The sequence below is a fragment of the Anabrus simplex genome, chromosome 9, assembly GCF_040414725.1.
Source record: "Anabrus simplex isolate iqAnaSimp1 chromosome 9, ASM4041472v1, whole genome shotgun sequence".
In the NCBI taxonomy this organism is placed as follows: Eukaryota; Metazoa; Arthropoda; class Insecta; order Orthoptera; family Tettigoniidae; genus Anabrus; species Anabrus simplex.
Genome location: NC_090273.1, coordinates 98,709,328 through 98,725,585, shown reverse-complemented (window position 1 = coordinate 98,725,585; position 16,258 = coordinate 98,709,328). Strand labels below are relative to the sequence as shown.

Genomic DNA, 16,258 nt, shown 5'->3' with positions numbered 1-16,258 from the left:
GAAACCACACTGGTTATCACCCAATTTCCTCTCAACCACTAATCGCACCCTCCCTTCCAAGATGCCAATTAACATTTTGCTTGGTAACTAATCAATGAGATACCTCGATAGTTGTTGCAATCCTTCCTGTTCCCTTGCCTATAGGTAAGTGCAATTACTGCTCTTGTTCAATCTGACCCGTTACGTAGTCAAACACCACAACAGCTACGATAACGGCAGTAAAAAAAAGAAAACAAACTAGCTGTTACAGCAAATGACCTAGTTCACAAAGGAAAACAGGAAGCGAAATCAGAAACCCCCAAAACACCATCAAAATAAACAAGAAGAGGAACTTACCTGAACTGATGGAAAGGTGTCTCAATTAAACTCGTGGATTAATTACAACAGCAGTACCTGGTATCAAAATGCTAACATTAAAAGAAGAACAACATGTCTTTTCTTCAAAGAAAATATAACAAGTTTTATTTCTCTAAAATAAGATTAAATTGAAAATTGTAACAGGGAAAACGTCCACCCAGGACAAATTAAAAGAGAAACAAATAGTAAATTAAGTTAAAACACCAAACGGAAAGTTAAGATTACAAATCGTGGTCGACCAACGCAACAAGAAAAAGAAAATGAACTAGTTATAACTCAAGTTAATATTTTTAGAAGCCTCAACATACCAGAGAAACTGGGTAAATTAAATAATTATTTTGTTTATAATTTTTCCATTTAAAATTTTACTTCCTTAACAACTGAGTTCTCTCCAACAGGAACGGCTACCGACAGTCCACATTATAATTATCACAAACGACTGTCACTCAAACTAATAAACACAAACTAAGAAGCAATCTCACACCGGATGAATAAGAATCTAAATTTAAAAATTAATTGCTCAATAACGTGTTCAAAAATCTACAAGAGCAAGGGGAAATCATACAATTTAATAGAATTGTCACACTAGGTTGACAGTCTCCGAGAAGGGAATAATCATCATTGTTAAAAATCAACAACAACAACAATAATCACTAATCGTCATGGCAATGCGCACACGCCATGAACCAAAGCCATTACCAATCGTTATAACAATGGGCATAACTACGAAGGAGAAAAACATAATTTTACAAGTAAAAATCAAATAAAGAACCAAGAAAAAAATATTTAAGACAGAGAAAATTAAATAAAATTTCCGTCGTCTTGGTTAGAACTCAAATGGTTCAAAACTTTACCTAGTGGGGTGATTCGGTAGCAACCGTAAATAAAATAGTGCGCTATCTTTTCAAATTTTTACATAATTTAGGTAATACTTCAGCTTCACCCCAGATCAATACACAAAAGTTTAAGTGCACCTTCAGTACACGATCAATACCAAGGATACCTCTATATGTAATTAAATATTACAAGGAACCCAAATTATATTTTAGATACAATGGTAAAATTTTAAAGCCGAGATATGAAGACGGAATGATATAAGGAGTCCAACACGCCACACGTTGCGAAATAGTTTTTCAAAATTGATGGATGCCGAAAGAAGACCATTAAGCTTGAGGCGACGCCATAGCGTCATTCATACTCACTTAGATGTGATAATCCATTTAAGAGGGAAAAATAAATAATCCGTACTGTCTGGGGACGTTGAACATCAAAACAATACTGAGGGCGAGAGAGAGCCCTCTCACAGGATAAAACTTATCCGTTTACCATCACACAGATTGGAATTTGCTCCCACATCAGACAACAAGGTACGCTGACGATCCATCTCTTTCAGTCAACAACACCTTAATGGCGGCTCTCGCTCGGCTTGATGGGTAAGGAAGAGCTCCCAGCACAGAGAGCCCTTATTGGTTAGGGGGCGGAGCATCGCAGTACGCACTCTCCGTAGAGAGAGCAGCACAGACAAGGAACTTTTCTTTCCATAAGGTCAAACCAAGATTTTGAGCGCTATGCTCGGAGAATATATGATTTAAATAAAACTTGAAGTAGCAAGGAAAAGTAAAGGAAGATTGTTTGAGGAAAATTAGAGTTATAGGACACGAATTTCAATAGCGATTAGCCCACAACTAAAACGTTAGGGGAGACGGCAAATAAATACGACACCACTGCGTCAAATCTGAAGATATCTTACCACAGTAGCAGCGATTAGGGCAGACGACGGAGGGGGCAGTCGCTCCCCCACTTTGTGCAGAAAAAATACATTATTATTCCATCTTAGCCACCTGACTTTCTTTTTAAGTTTCAACAGACTGAAGAACTTAAGAATTACTAAAAATAGCCTGAAACTACCAATTATAAAAAAAGCAATTTGTACAATCCCTATTGTTTTTTCAGCTAATTCCTTCCTTTCATACAGCGCAGCAGCGTGTAGAATGTGCTGTGAGGAAGGGTAGCAGGGGTACATTTTTTACCATGGTCATGGACACTGAGGTATGATTCACCCGCTTGCCGTGCGCATTCGACATTCTGGCAGTTTCACTCTGTAAATGTGTCTGTAGTTCTGTCTAGTGTCTGTTACTTTGTTAGTATGTAGTCAAATACTGAATGATATGTTAATTGTATAATCACGCCGAATTTGTATTGAATTGTAATAAATGTGTAATTATTGTCCCTTTGGTGAAAGTTTTATTCCATACTACTGTTATTACCGCACTAAATTTGGTAGACTCAACCTTTACGTAGCCGTAGAAATTTGTTCAGACGGCATTAAAAACACTTACCATTTTGTAGCTTTTATTTTTTCAACTTTTATATCTTCCCCTTCCACCCCACCCCCTCCAACCCCCCAACCCTCACCAGTTTTACCCATAAACCCGGGAACATTTTGCTCTATATAAATTCTTGTGCTCCCCCACTTCTAACTCCCGATCGCCGCTACTGCCTTACCAACACTCCATGTACGCTTACGACTCTATAAATCCATTTCATCCCTGCCTTCCCATTTCAGGTCTAATTGCATCTATTCCTGCTGCTTTATGACAATACAGTATATTTATCATTTTTTCCACTTCCTCAAGCGTAATTTCACCAACATCACTTTCCTCCTCCCCATAAGCTCGGTTGTTCGCGACACCACCATGAATATTTCCTTTTACGTTGAGATGATTTTAAAAATATTCCCTCCACCTGTCCAGTGATTCCCTGCGATCTATTATGAGTTCACCTGAATTACCTAAAACACTGTTCGTTTTTTCCCTTCTTCCTAAGATTCTTTATTACTGTCTACAAAGGTTTCCCTGCTGCTTGACCGAGCCTTTCCAGATCATTACCAAAATCTGCCCACGACTTCTTTTTGGATTCAACAACTATTTGTTTCGCTCTGTTTATTTCATCTGAGTACAATTCCCTGTCTACATCAGCCCTTGTTTGGAGCCATTTCTAGTAAGTCTTCTTTTGACGTTTACAAGCTGCTCTCACTTCATCGTTCCACCAAGATGTTCACTTTTTCCCATCTTTACATACAGTTGTTCCTAGGCATTCCATTGGTGTTTCCACTACAGCATCCCTGTATGCCATCCATTCTCTTTCTATATACTGAAACTGTCCATTGTTCAGAACTTCTCACTAATCAGATCCAGGCTTTCTGTCTAATTTCCTCGTCCTGGAGATTTTCTACCCTTATTCGTTTGCAGACAGATTTCACTTTCTCTATCCTAGGCCTACAGATACTTAGTTCACTACGGATCAGATAGTGATCTGTATCATCGAAAAATCCTAGAAAAACCCGTATATTCCTAACAGATTTCCTGAATTCAAAGTCGGTTAAGATATGGTCTATTACGGATCGGACATCCCTACCCTCCCACGTGTAGCGGTGAATAGCCTTATGCTTGACTACTAAACCCATACTAGCACAGAATTCAGCAAAAGTTTCCCATTCCTATTAGTTTCCATATCTTCCCCACATTTACCAATCACCCTTTCGTATCTTTCAATTCTATTTCCAACTTTCGCATAGAAATCGCCCATTAGCACTATCCTATCCTTGCTGTTCACCCTGCCTACGATGTCAACTAATGCTTCATAAAAACTGTCAACTTCATTCTCACCTACCCCTCACATGGTGAATACACTTAGACAATTCTCGTCCTAATTCCTCCAACTGACAAATCTACCCACATTATTCGCTCATCTACATGCCTAACAGAAACTATGTTGCGTGCAGTAGTATTCCTAATGAACAGTCCTAAGGCTCCCATACACTCTTAAAAGAGGACAACCAACCCCTTGGTGGGACCGAGGATGCTCATTGATGATTGCAAAGCGTAAGCAAGCTTTTAACCAGTACCGACACCAACCTACTTGGAAGAATTATGTGTTGTACCAACAAACGAAGGCCACAATGAAACGTTTCTTGAAACAACGAAAACGTCAAAGCTGGAGGAGTTTTTGTGAACTTATTAATAAAATATGGTCGCACATCAAAGGCCTCCGGAAAGATAGCCACACTACATCTTCTCCGTCCACCATTGCAGAGTTGGGAGAACAGTTTGTTTACATTATTGCACCTCCGTTCGTGCTTCAACCCATAGATACAATGGATGACGTCTGCGACGATCCCAGTCCTCACACGCCCATTTACATTGCATGAGTTTCAGCGGGCTCATAAGGATTGTAACATTACTGCTCCGGGAAAGGACAACATACAATACTCCATGCTTATTAAATTGCCTCTCTCGGCTCAAATTCTCCTTGTCCAGGTTTTTAATTCCATATGGACACATGGCCCACTACCAGAAGATTGGACTACTCAAATAGTGGTACCCATATTAGAACCTGATAAGGATCCTCAAGATGCAACATCTTACAGACCAATAGTTTTATCCTCCTGCGTGGTTACAACACTAGGACGGATGGTTAAAAACATATTATAGGATTATAGTGGTTTCTGGAACACTACAGGTTACTGTCTGTATCTTAACATGGATTTCGAAGAGGACGCGGAACCATGGATCATTTCAGCATACTCACCACTGACATCGAGCGTACTTTCCAAACTCGGCGTTATCTGGCTGCAATTTGCTTGGACATTGGTTCTGCTTACGACAATGTGGGCGTATCTCTATTGCTTCGTAAGTTAGCAGCATTGAAACTACCAAGAACTCTTATCTTCAGGATTGCGACATTGATTATAGAACACACCCTATACGTTCGGAACGGACCTACTTTTATTGGGCCGCGTACAGTCTCTAAAGGCCTCCCACAGGGCAGTGTATTAAGCCCCTTAATGCATGCTATCTACACCTCTGACTTGGCCGCATTATTTAGTAACGCCATCCGTGTCTTGCAATATGCTGATGACGTCTGAATTTATACATCTTCAATCAATTTGACAATTACTCTTCAGCGTCTGCACACAGCGTCACAATATCTTCAAGAATGGACTACACAGAGTGGACTTGCACTTTCTCTTTCAAAATCGTCAGTAACTATATTCACCAAAAAGAAACTGGTTCTTCAGTCTCCTACAATTCAACTTGAACCATATTCTTTTCCTGTGAAGTCTACTGTCCGCCTCCTGGAGATGCATTTGGATAGCAAACTTACTTGGAGTGGACATATTGCTTACATCCAGACACGGGCACTACGTGCACTGAACGTCCTTCGTTTCTTAACCCGCACTTGGTAGGGCGCTGCTCCCGCCTCTTTGCTAATTCCTTACCGCTCCTTGATACGGACCGTTATTAACTACGGCAGTATGTTGTACAGCAACGCTCCAAAGTACAACCTGTGACAATAAAGTTCGGTGGATGAAGTCAGAACGGTCGATCCGGCAACACTGGCGACACACAACGCTGTATCTGCGTAGCAGCAGGTTTTGACCACCTGCTCCCAATGTTGTTCAGTTGAGCATCGTGTGTGTGCCGTGTAAGACCTATTTGACACAGTGCGTGTTTAGTGCGTCGGTTCTGAACTGCGAACAGGAACATGAACGAGCAAAAGATCAATGTACAGTTTTGTTTTAAGCTTGGCAAGACGCCGAAAGAAACGCATGCGATGCTGGTACGTGTTTATGAAGATCAAGAACTGTCCTTGAAGTGGTTCGGTTAACTGTGCGCATGATAACGGATGAACTGCAGATTAACCGTGAATTCGTGCGACAAATCGTTACCCAGAAGTTAGGGAAGAGGAAAACGTGTTCTCGTATTGTGCCGCATCACTTGACTGACGATCAGAAGCAGGCACGTTTATAGGCTTCACGGGATTTTGTCGAAACGGTGGATGCGACACCAAATTTCTTGAACTGTATTGTCACTGAGGACCAAACCTGGTGTCACAGGTACGACCCTGAAACTAGACGGCAAAGCATGGAATTGCGTTCTCTGGGATCACCTCGTCGGAAAAATGTCAGAGCCGAAACGTCACGTATCAAATTCGCTTTGAAAGAAAAGAGATTTGACGATATTTCTGACATCCAACGAAACGTGACGAGGCTTTTGAACACCATCCCGAAGGAAGCCTTCTTTCAAAGTTTCCAGGACATGTATCGCCGATCTCAGCAGTGTATAGTTATGGGAGGGGACTATTTCGAATGACAGTAAGGTTACTGTCATGCATTGTTTATCTATGTTGATAGTACAGGACTATTCACCAAACTTTATTGTCAAAGGTGGTATGTCCTGGAGAAATTATATATCCTGCAATTTCGTGCTCTAAGAGTAAGTCTTGGTGCTATGTCGTCAACGCCTACAAATGCTCTACAGGTCGAAGCCCATGAACTACCCCTGCACTTGAGAAGGAAAATACTGGCAACAAAATTTCTCCTTCAACGTTCTACTCTGGAGGATCACCCGTTATTAAAGAGCCTACACTTTCTGCATAATCAGTATGGAGAACAACATGGAAATCATCCACCTCTACTACTAGAATGTTTCAGAGAATTGAAGTTTTGCATACCTTGACTTTGAAGTCCCACACAATTCCGGAATTCCAGTTTAACTACGGTTGTTCGATATCTCCAGCTTCCACATATTATGTCCCGAGGTACCTACCAGAAAAACCTGCTCCAAATAAATAAGTAATTGATTTTATTGAATCCACCTGGTAAGACTGCATCCGCATTTATACTGACAGTGCAAAATTTACAAATTCAGTTGGTTTTGCTTATTTTTGCGTGCAAACACAGGAATATGGTAATTTTCCTATTCCCGTTGAAGCATCCATCTACACCGATGAATTTGCCGCCATCCGGGAGGCACTGTATTACTCACAATCAAGAAATATTCATAAGATACTTATCATTTCAGACTCTCAAAGTGCTATTGGGAAATTGGAGAATAACATGGAAAACACACGAAACACACGAACACACTCCTACATCTAGGAAATATTAGAATTATCGTCTGTTATGAAATCGCGCGGAAAATATTTGTCATTTTTATAGGTGAAAGGACACTCAGGAATTCCATACAATGATCTGGTTGACAGTCTGGCCAAACAAGGCGCACGCACTGGATTATTTCTTTCATTACGCCTCCCCTGTACTGATTTTTATGTAGCTCGCAGAAGAAAAACGAATGTTGAATGGACAGCTCTGTGAAACAGGACTACTCAACACAAAGGACGATACTATGCCTGCATTCAGCTAGTTATCCCACACAAACCATGGTATCAAGACATTAGATGGGCCAGAGGCCAAGTGACTACCATCATTCGGATGAGATTTAACCATGCTTCATTCCCCGCTTACGTCAACAGGATTGGAGTTGCCCAATCAGCACAATGTCCGTGTAGTGCAAGAAACACGGGAGATGTGAACCACATCACCTTCGAGTGCAGTAGAACTGTATCCTTTCGCAGAGAATTGTTCGCTACCCTTGTGCACCTTCTGGTTCCCTTACCCACACATATTCAGCTATTACTGGTAACTGGAGACTTACGTGTGTACAGTGCACTTGCAACATACTTGACAAAAACTGATGTAAATATCTAAATAAACAAGTGCCTTTATTTCAAGTGTGTTTTGCTTTCTTTTTTGCTCTGTTCTAGGTATTTTCTGTTATTTTATGTCTCTTAACTGGTTGTCCGTTCCTTCTTTCTATTTTCTGTAACATTTTTATCATTGTACATTGTTGATGGCCAAATGTCATAATTTAAAATAAATACACTGACTGAGCAAATGTCATGGGATAGCGGAGCACTATTGCGCAGGTGTGTTGTTTGCGCACCACATGCCCCCTGTGCGAGTGGCAGTTGTATAGGAGACCTTGTGAGCAGTGGCTGGGCATGTGACAGGTGTAACATGGAACGTCGTCGTGAGCTGACACCGTTCGAACGGGGTATGGTGGTCGGTGCCCGACGGATGGGAAGTGCGATTTCGGAACTGGTGCGGGAATTCGGCTTCACACGATCAACCGTGTCCAGGGTGTATCGTGAATGGTTGAATGCGGGTGTCACCGTCCACAACAGACGAACGACCGACCGTCCAGCCACCCTCGATGACCGTGACCGGCGACATCAGAGACGGATTGTCAATAGTGACAGACGGGCAACCGTGAAACAAATCACGACTCAATTCAACACAGGCCGTGCTAGACACGTCTCCCAGTGGACAATCCGTAGGAACATGGGTTATATGGGGTATGAGAGCCGGCGCCGCACACGGGTGCCACTGTTAACCCAACGTCATCGGGCACAACGACGCGTATTTGTCACCAGTCACCAGGGATGGACACCGGAACAATGGTGTAACGTGATATGGTCGGACGAATCACGATTTCAACTGCACCATGCCGACAGGAGGCACCGTGTATGGCGCAGACCACATGAAGCGATGGATCCCACCTGCCTCGAAGGTGTGGTCCAGGGGGCTGGTGTCTCTGTTATGGTCTGGGGTGCATTTTCCTGGTATGGAATGGGCCCCCTAGTTGTTCTGGAAGATACTTTGAATGGTACGCGGTATGTTGAGCTGCTCGGAGACCTTCTCCACCCATTTTGGGCCTTCCACCGCCCAGACGGTTCTGCGGTGTTTCAAGATGATAACGCGCCATCACATCGCTCCCACGTCGCCCGGGAATGGTTCCAGGAACAAGCAGCGGAGGTCCAACGACTGCCATGGCCAACCAGGTGCCCCGATATGAATCCTATCGAGCATATCTGGGATGCCCTGGAACGCAGGTTCCGTGCCTTGGATCCTGCACCCACGAACAGACCAGCATTAGCGGCCGCTCTGCAAACTATTTGGTGTCAGCTGCGTCCAGAGGACTACCAGGGACTTGTCGACTCACTTCCACGGCGTCTCACTGCAGTTCGCAGGGCCAGAGGAGGCCCCACACGCTATTAGGTGACTATCCCATGATATTTGCTAAGTCAGTGTAGTTTAAACCCAAGCAACCACAAGCCACAGCTTATCCCCTTAACTCCTTAAATGTTTCTGAAGCACCTCTTAAAATATAATAGTCAAAATTGTAATTTATTACGTACAGTACAAACATTTTGAGATTGTAGGCCTAACAGTACACTTTATTGCATCCGGCCAAAATACATAAAGTGCAATGATCATAAATAACTTATTTCTTAAACGTAAAATTGAATATGACGTGGATTTCTGCCCTCTTTGTTTCATTATTTTCTGCCTCCATTTTAACTCGGTTATGCCGCAGTTATCGAGAGTGACTGGGAGAACTTCACCCAACCTTGACGGCCTGCGACGTAACCACAACGTCACTGTGACTGAATAGCATACGCTCATCGCCTGCCCGCTTACTGTGCCCACGGGACGAAATGCCCGGCGTGAGGACCTCTGGTCTACTCGCAAGCCTCGCTGAGTCTAGTGGTCAGCATCATCATCATCACTTGTAAATAACTGAATAGGTCTTCACAACTAGGCAAGATAATATTCTGTATATGAAAGTACTCTGATATTTGACACAACACTTCACATTATTAAGATCAGGGCTTAACTCCTCGCGTTACCCAACAATCGGCTTTTCGGCTAAGTCCGAACAATATTGGGAACTACTACACTATGTCCTGCGGTGACTTGACAAGTCCTCACTGTCCCGCATCTAGAAAATATGTGTGTCACCGATGCTGGCTTGCCTAGCGACCTAAACCTCTACGTCCCGCCAAACCTAATAATAATGTTCACAAAAAATTCAGATCGTCGATAAAATGATGGCGAAACCAACTATGGCCTTCATTTCTTTGCTTAGGTCCAATTTCCATCTAGAACTTGATACTTCGATCGTACTCTTCACTCTGGTGACTTTAGGTATCCGCGCGCACTCCTTTATTCAACACGCGGGCGCCTGTACTACGAAATTTCGGCTGTATATTTCCAAACTTATTTAGCCATAATAATGTAATAGTTCCATTTGCCATTGTTGCCAGATATAAGACTTAACAAGGGTTTAACTGTAATTGCAGGCACTTTTGGGTCGTTTCGTGCTAAGCTGTGACCGCATAACAGGTGTCGAGGTCACACGTGCCGACAACAACTCAACTCAGCTAAATTTTTCACGTGGCAAATGTTCTCAAAATGGCGCATCCTCTGAATCCTAAAGATGCGGGCTCAATATATATTTTTGTTTTAATAAAATTTGCTCATTGTACCAAATTTTACTCTTAATTTACCCTATATCCATTACGATCTTCTGTTTAAGATATAGTAAGCATGAAATTCCACCGATCATTTGCATGGATGTAACCCAATGCCCCCTATAAATTAACAAGAAATATTTCAGTTTACTTCTGAATGCTTTCATCAGGTATTTGTATTAGTCAATATACAAACATTATGTACCGGTACACAAACACAAGAAATAGATAACTTATGAAGATTACAAATATCACATCGGTCTTTTAAATTCGCATCCGTAAACTCTATTTCCTGAGCAGAATGTCATCTTTGGTATCATGCCAGGCTCTTTATAAGATCTATATGAACTAACTGTTGTTTCAGAGTATGCTGTGTTCGAAGATTGTGCGAGGTCCATGAGTTTCATGATTTTGCCTCTCCGAACACCTGCAGTTGATAGGTCCAGGCTGTACACGCCAGACTTAAAACCCTGAATTGTAGATAACGTTGTCTTATTGCGTACATCAACGAGACGAAACAGATTCAGATCAGATCCTGCAGTGACTATAATGTCATTTGTGACGAAACGACCGCAATATAAACGGCTGCTATATCGATCAGGCTGAAGAGATTGAATGAGTTTACCTGATCCGTAATCCCATATTTGTAACGGTGTTTTAGCTTGCCATGAGCACGTTAATAACTCTTTTCCACTAGGACTGACACATACACCATCCCCACATATGTGCACTCCATAAATATATCTCGTTGAATTTGGTTGGCGTACATCCCAAAATTGTACAGTGTCATCCCATCCACCAGTAATAAATTCATGGGACAATGAAGGGTGGAAATAACAACCAAATACACGTGTTGTATGACCATCCATACGATCCAACACATGACTTGATTGGTAGATATGTTCCTGGACTCCCCGATCTTCGTCGTAGAGGATCACTCTTGAATCGTCTCCGACTGTGATGAATTTTGGTAAACGATGATGATAAGCCAACCCGAATATCTGGCGATTCTCCTTCATTGTAAATAAACACACTGCTTTAACATATTCCCAGCATCTAACGGTACCATCCACGTAAGTTGCAGTAAGAGTCGCTTTATCACTAAGATTTTTACGACGAGTTTTAATACATGTAACGGGTATTACATATTTATTTTCATCAGATTCTCGTAGCGTTCTCTCATATTTGCCAGCAGCAAGATTATAAATTCCTATTTTCCCATTACTTAACCCAGCAGCAACAAAATCGTGGATCGGTACATATTTGACACACAAGACATCGCTGTCTGTTTGAACATATGAAGTCACTGTAAAGTTTCCTTCAAATGTTATTATTTCATTTCCAATCTTTCTTGTTCTTATAGAAGTTATAGGTTTTTCCCTGACCTCTTCTGGCTTTTTACTCTCATCTTCGGAAAAATCTTCATCTCCAGGAGCGCCCTTCGGAGCAGGAGCTTCAGAAGAGGGAACATCGTTAGCTTGTTTAGTTCCCTTTTGTGCCAGCTTGTTGACGTGATGTTTTAACACTAATTAATTAAATTTTAATTTATAATGTAATAAAATACACTGTTAATTTGAATGGATATCTCATTATTGATGCAAGAGCTGTCAAGATGTTCTCAAAATATTAGAACATCTCAAATCAATATAATTAGTATAAGGACGGCATTCTCGAAAATATTCCATAGTTCACTTTTAGAATGTGACTAGTAGGAAAGGAACTGTAACTAGCAATTTGGTATTTTAAACATGTTTGCAAAAATTACTAAGTGAAAAAATTTCAAAACTATGACTACATCCTGTTCAATAATAATGATAGACAACAATAGAATTGACACATCGAGAGATCTGGCTGAGCTGTTCTGGTCCACAGACACATAGTAAATAGACAGGCAGTGCTCTATCTCGTAGCATTGGGGATAGTGAAGCCAGAAACTTGAGGCCGTCGCCATCTTACGTCACTACAGATCTCCTGCAAACATGTATGTTACTGGGTTTACGTGCAGTTCTGTTTTATATTGTTTGTATGTACATTTCACATTAATGTTCTGACAAACTACTCTGTGATAAAACGGTGAATACCTGCGTAGTGTTTGGGTGTGGTTTTTTCTTTTCACGAAGAAATAGGAAAGAAGGAACAGGAGTTTTAATACATCGGTAAGTGGCTCACATATGCTCATATCCATTTATCTAGTTAGTAATTCTATTACATTTACTACTAAAGTTGCCTAATTAAGTAGGAGATAGTGATAAATTCCTTCCGATGTATATTTGTTGGCTTTAGCCCCCTTGAGATGGAGTGCGGAATAATAATAATAATAATAATAATAATAATAATAATAATAATAATAATAATAATAATAATAATAATAATGGGTCCCAGGAATCAACCTGGGAAGGGTCCTTGTAACTCTGGGCAAATGGTAGTGAAATGCGCCGTTGCCAAACTCCTGCAACAATAATATATTGGGTTCAGCAAGCCTCTTTCACTACAACTCCAGCACGTAACCTACACGAGGTACCCCCTGTTAAGCTGAGCAACTCAGTAGTAGAAGGTTGGGTAACCAATCCCAGCGGGAAGCTGGGTCAGTGAACCGATCAGTGCTGGGGGCTTCAAGGCTTACAACCTTGACAGTTTAACACCACGTTACCTTCGGGTAACCCCACTAAACTTTTTCGTAACTCTGGAAACATGGAGAAACGACTAATTGGAAATCTACCCCAGGTGGTAACAAATCCACCCCCACTCACAGTGGGGCAAGCAGGCCATCGGATTCTGGGGAGCCTGCATCTTCATATAACAGGAAGAAACACATCAACTATCTGGCAACGATGAACATTAATTCCCTCCTACAAACGGGAAAACTGAAACATACATTGGACGTCCTAAAAAAACACAACATCCTTATAACGGCTTTACAGGATACAAGATCTACGGATGAAGAACCTTTTGAGTCACAAGGCTTCAAGATCTACAAAGGACAGCCAGGTCAGAGAGTGATGAAGGGTATGCCTCACCTGCGTACAGGCTTTTTAATCAACAACAAACCGAGCTCGGTAGCTGCAATCGCTTGAAGTGCGGCGAGTATCCAGTATTCGGGAGATGGTAGGTTCGAATCCCACTGTCGGCAGCCCTGAAAATGGTTTTCTGTGGTTTCCCATTTTCACACCAGGCAAATGCTGGGGCTGAACCTTAATTAAGGCCACAGCCGCTTCCGTCCCACTTCTAGCCCTTTCCTGTCCCATCGTCGCCATAAGACCTATCTGTGTCGGTGCGACGTAAAGCAACTAGCAAAAAAAATCAACAACAAAATGATCAACTCTATTATCTCCTTCTCATCACTAAATGGGAGAACGTCCACTATAGCCTTCAGAAGTCTCAACAAAGCCTACACCAAGCCACACCAATGATACCAATAAGAGTGATATTGGAAGTGTTGAATACTTTTGGGAAAAACTGGAAGAGACAATCGATAAAATTCCAGAACATCACGTGATCATCTTGATGGGGGACTTTAACGCCCAGATTGGTAAGGAGTGCAGGTTTAAGAACATAGTCGGAGAATACCCGGCCCACAAGAGAACCAATAGTAATGGTGAGAGGCTGATCAATCTGTGTAAAAATCACAACCTTGTTCTTAAATCTACAGCATTCAGACACCTCCCCCGAAAAGCCAAGACCTGGAGGTGTCCCAGTCCCTTGCTAGAAGAGTACCAGCTAGATCACGTTGCCATCAATAGAAGGAATAGCAAGGAAATAATGAACGTCAAGGTATTGAGAGGTGCCAATATTGATTCAGACCACTACCTATCTTTAGTCAAAGCAAATTTCATTCCACTCACGAAGTGCAGAGGTAACAATTACACCAGGTCCAGAATCCCAAAATGTAATCCAGCCCAGTTGAAAGAGAACAACAACTTTACTAAGGTCCTAAGCAATAATCAGAATAAAACGGATTGGCCTAACCTATAGAAGACACTGATAGATGCAGCAACAGAAACTATCCTTGCAACCAGAAGGAGTAAGCACCCATGGTGGACATCAACATGTGATAAAGCAATAGAGGAGAGAAGACAGGCATGGGTGAAATGGAACTACAACAAAACACGGAAAATCACACAGTCTTGCTAACAGTCAGAAAGAACACGGCTAAGACCATCAGAAATGCTAAGAGGCAATATAACAACGATATCATAGATCATGCAGAGAAAGACTTTCAAAGGAGCAACACCAGTAACTTGTACAAAACTCTAAAATCTCAGACAAACGATTACTCAGCCCCTACACTTCATCTTCGAGGACCAGATGGAGAACTGAAAATGAACAATGAAGATTGTACTACAGCCCTTGCTAAATATTTTAATGACCTCCTCAATTCAGAAGAACCAGAGGAAAAACTACAATTTCAACCCAAGAATGTTATTAACCCTGACTCCCTTCCTCCTGCCAAAGAAGAAATCAAACAGATCATCTCTGAACTGGAATCTAACAGAGCAGCAGGTGAAGATGGCATCATTGCAGAATTAGGGAAACATGCAGATGAAGAGTCAATTGACAGTATCCACAGAATTATAACTGACATCTGGACAACAGGAATACTACCAAGGGATTGGACTTCAGCTGTCATCCACCCACTGCACAAGAAAGGGGACAAGTTAGACCCTAACAACTATAGAGGGGTCTCTTTCCTATCAGTGACTTACAAAATCTTCTCCAAAGCATTGCTTAAAAACGTGGAGGCACAATTAGACTCCTGCATAGGAGAGTACCACGCTGGATTTAGGAAGTCAAGGTCATTCACAGAGCAGATTCTGAACCTCAAAACTATCTTTACCTACGAAAACCTCAGCACCTCACCCTATGTAGCAATTTTCGTTGACTTCCAGAAGGCCTACGACACGGTAGACAGACAGTCCCTCCTTGAGATGTTGAGTGAAATGGGACTGGATAAGAAGACTTTGGATCTTGTGAAGGATACTCTAACGAACACCATGTCCAAAGTCAAATTCAGAGGGGTATTGTCAAAAAGCTTCGAGATCAAAACAGGTGTTTGACAAGGAGATGGTTTGTCCCCCATCCTGTTTACTGTCTGCTGCAGAAGGTCATTCGGGAATGGACGAACACACTTGCTGACAACTCTGGATTAAAAATCGGCTACAAAAAAGACAAGTTCACAGTCACTTGCTTAGCCTTCGCAGATGACCTCATACTCCTAGCTTCAAGTATGGAAGAAGCTACGTACCAGCTTTAGAAGGGAATATCAATCAATACTGATCTGCATTTAGGGCAGTCGCCCAGGTGGCAGATTCCCTATCTGTTGCTTTCCTAGCCTTTTCCGAAATGATTTCAAAGAAATTGGAAATTTATTGAACATCTCCCTTGGTAAGTTATTCCAATCCCTAACTCCCCTTCCTATAAATGAATATTTGTCCCAGTTTGTCCTCTTGAATTCCAAATTTATCTTCATATCGTGATCTTTCTTACTTTTATAAACGCCATTCAAACCTATTCGTCTACTAATGTCATTCCACGCCATCTCTCCGCTGACAGCTCGGAACATACCACTTAGTCGAGCAGCTCTTCTTCTTTCTCTCAATTCTTCCCAACCCAAACATTGCAACATTTTTGTAACGCTACTCTTTTGTCGGAAATCACCCAGAACAAATCGAGCTGCTTTTCTTTGGATTTTTTCCAGTTCTTGAATCAGGTAATCCTGGTGAGGGTCCCATACACTGGAACCATA

General features: G+C 41.8%; 1 protein-coding gene across 1 annotated transcript; it reads right to left on the bottom strand.

Moving 5' to 3' along the window:
• Positions 1-10,766: 10,766 nt before the first annotated feature.
• On the bottom strand, positions 10,767-13,305 carry LOC136880885 (WD repeat-containing protein 5 homolog). Its single transcript, XM_068229159.1, has 2 exons — positions 13,266-13,305; positions 10,767-12,040 (listed from the first exon to the last, which is right to left on the bottom strand). Exons 1-2 carry the CDS (start codon positions 13,303-13,305, stop codon positions 10,767-10,769), a joined length of 1,314 nt encoding a protein of 437 aa, XP_068085260.1.
• Between the last annotated feature and the right edge of the window lie 2,953 nt (positions 13,306-16,258).

Bases quoted from the DNA above. Each gene is read 5' to 3' on its own strand.
- LOC136880885 (XM_068229159.1), bottom strand. From the start codon at position 13,305: ATGCAGGCTCCCCAGAATCCGATGGCCTGCTTGCCCCACT. The intron at 12,041-13,265 runs GTGAGTGGGGGT...TTAATTAATTAG, and splicing joins GATGGCCTGCTTGCCCCACT to TGTTAAAACATCACGTCAAC.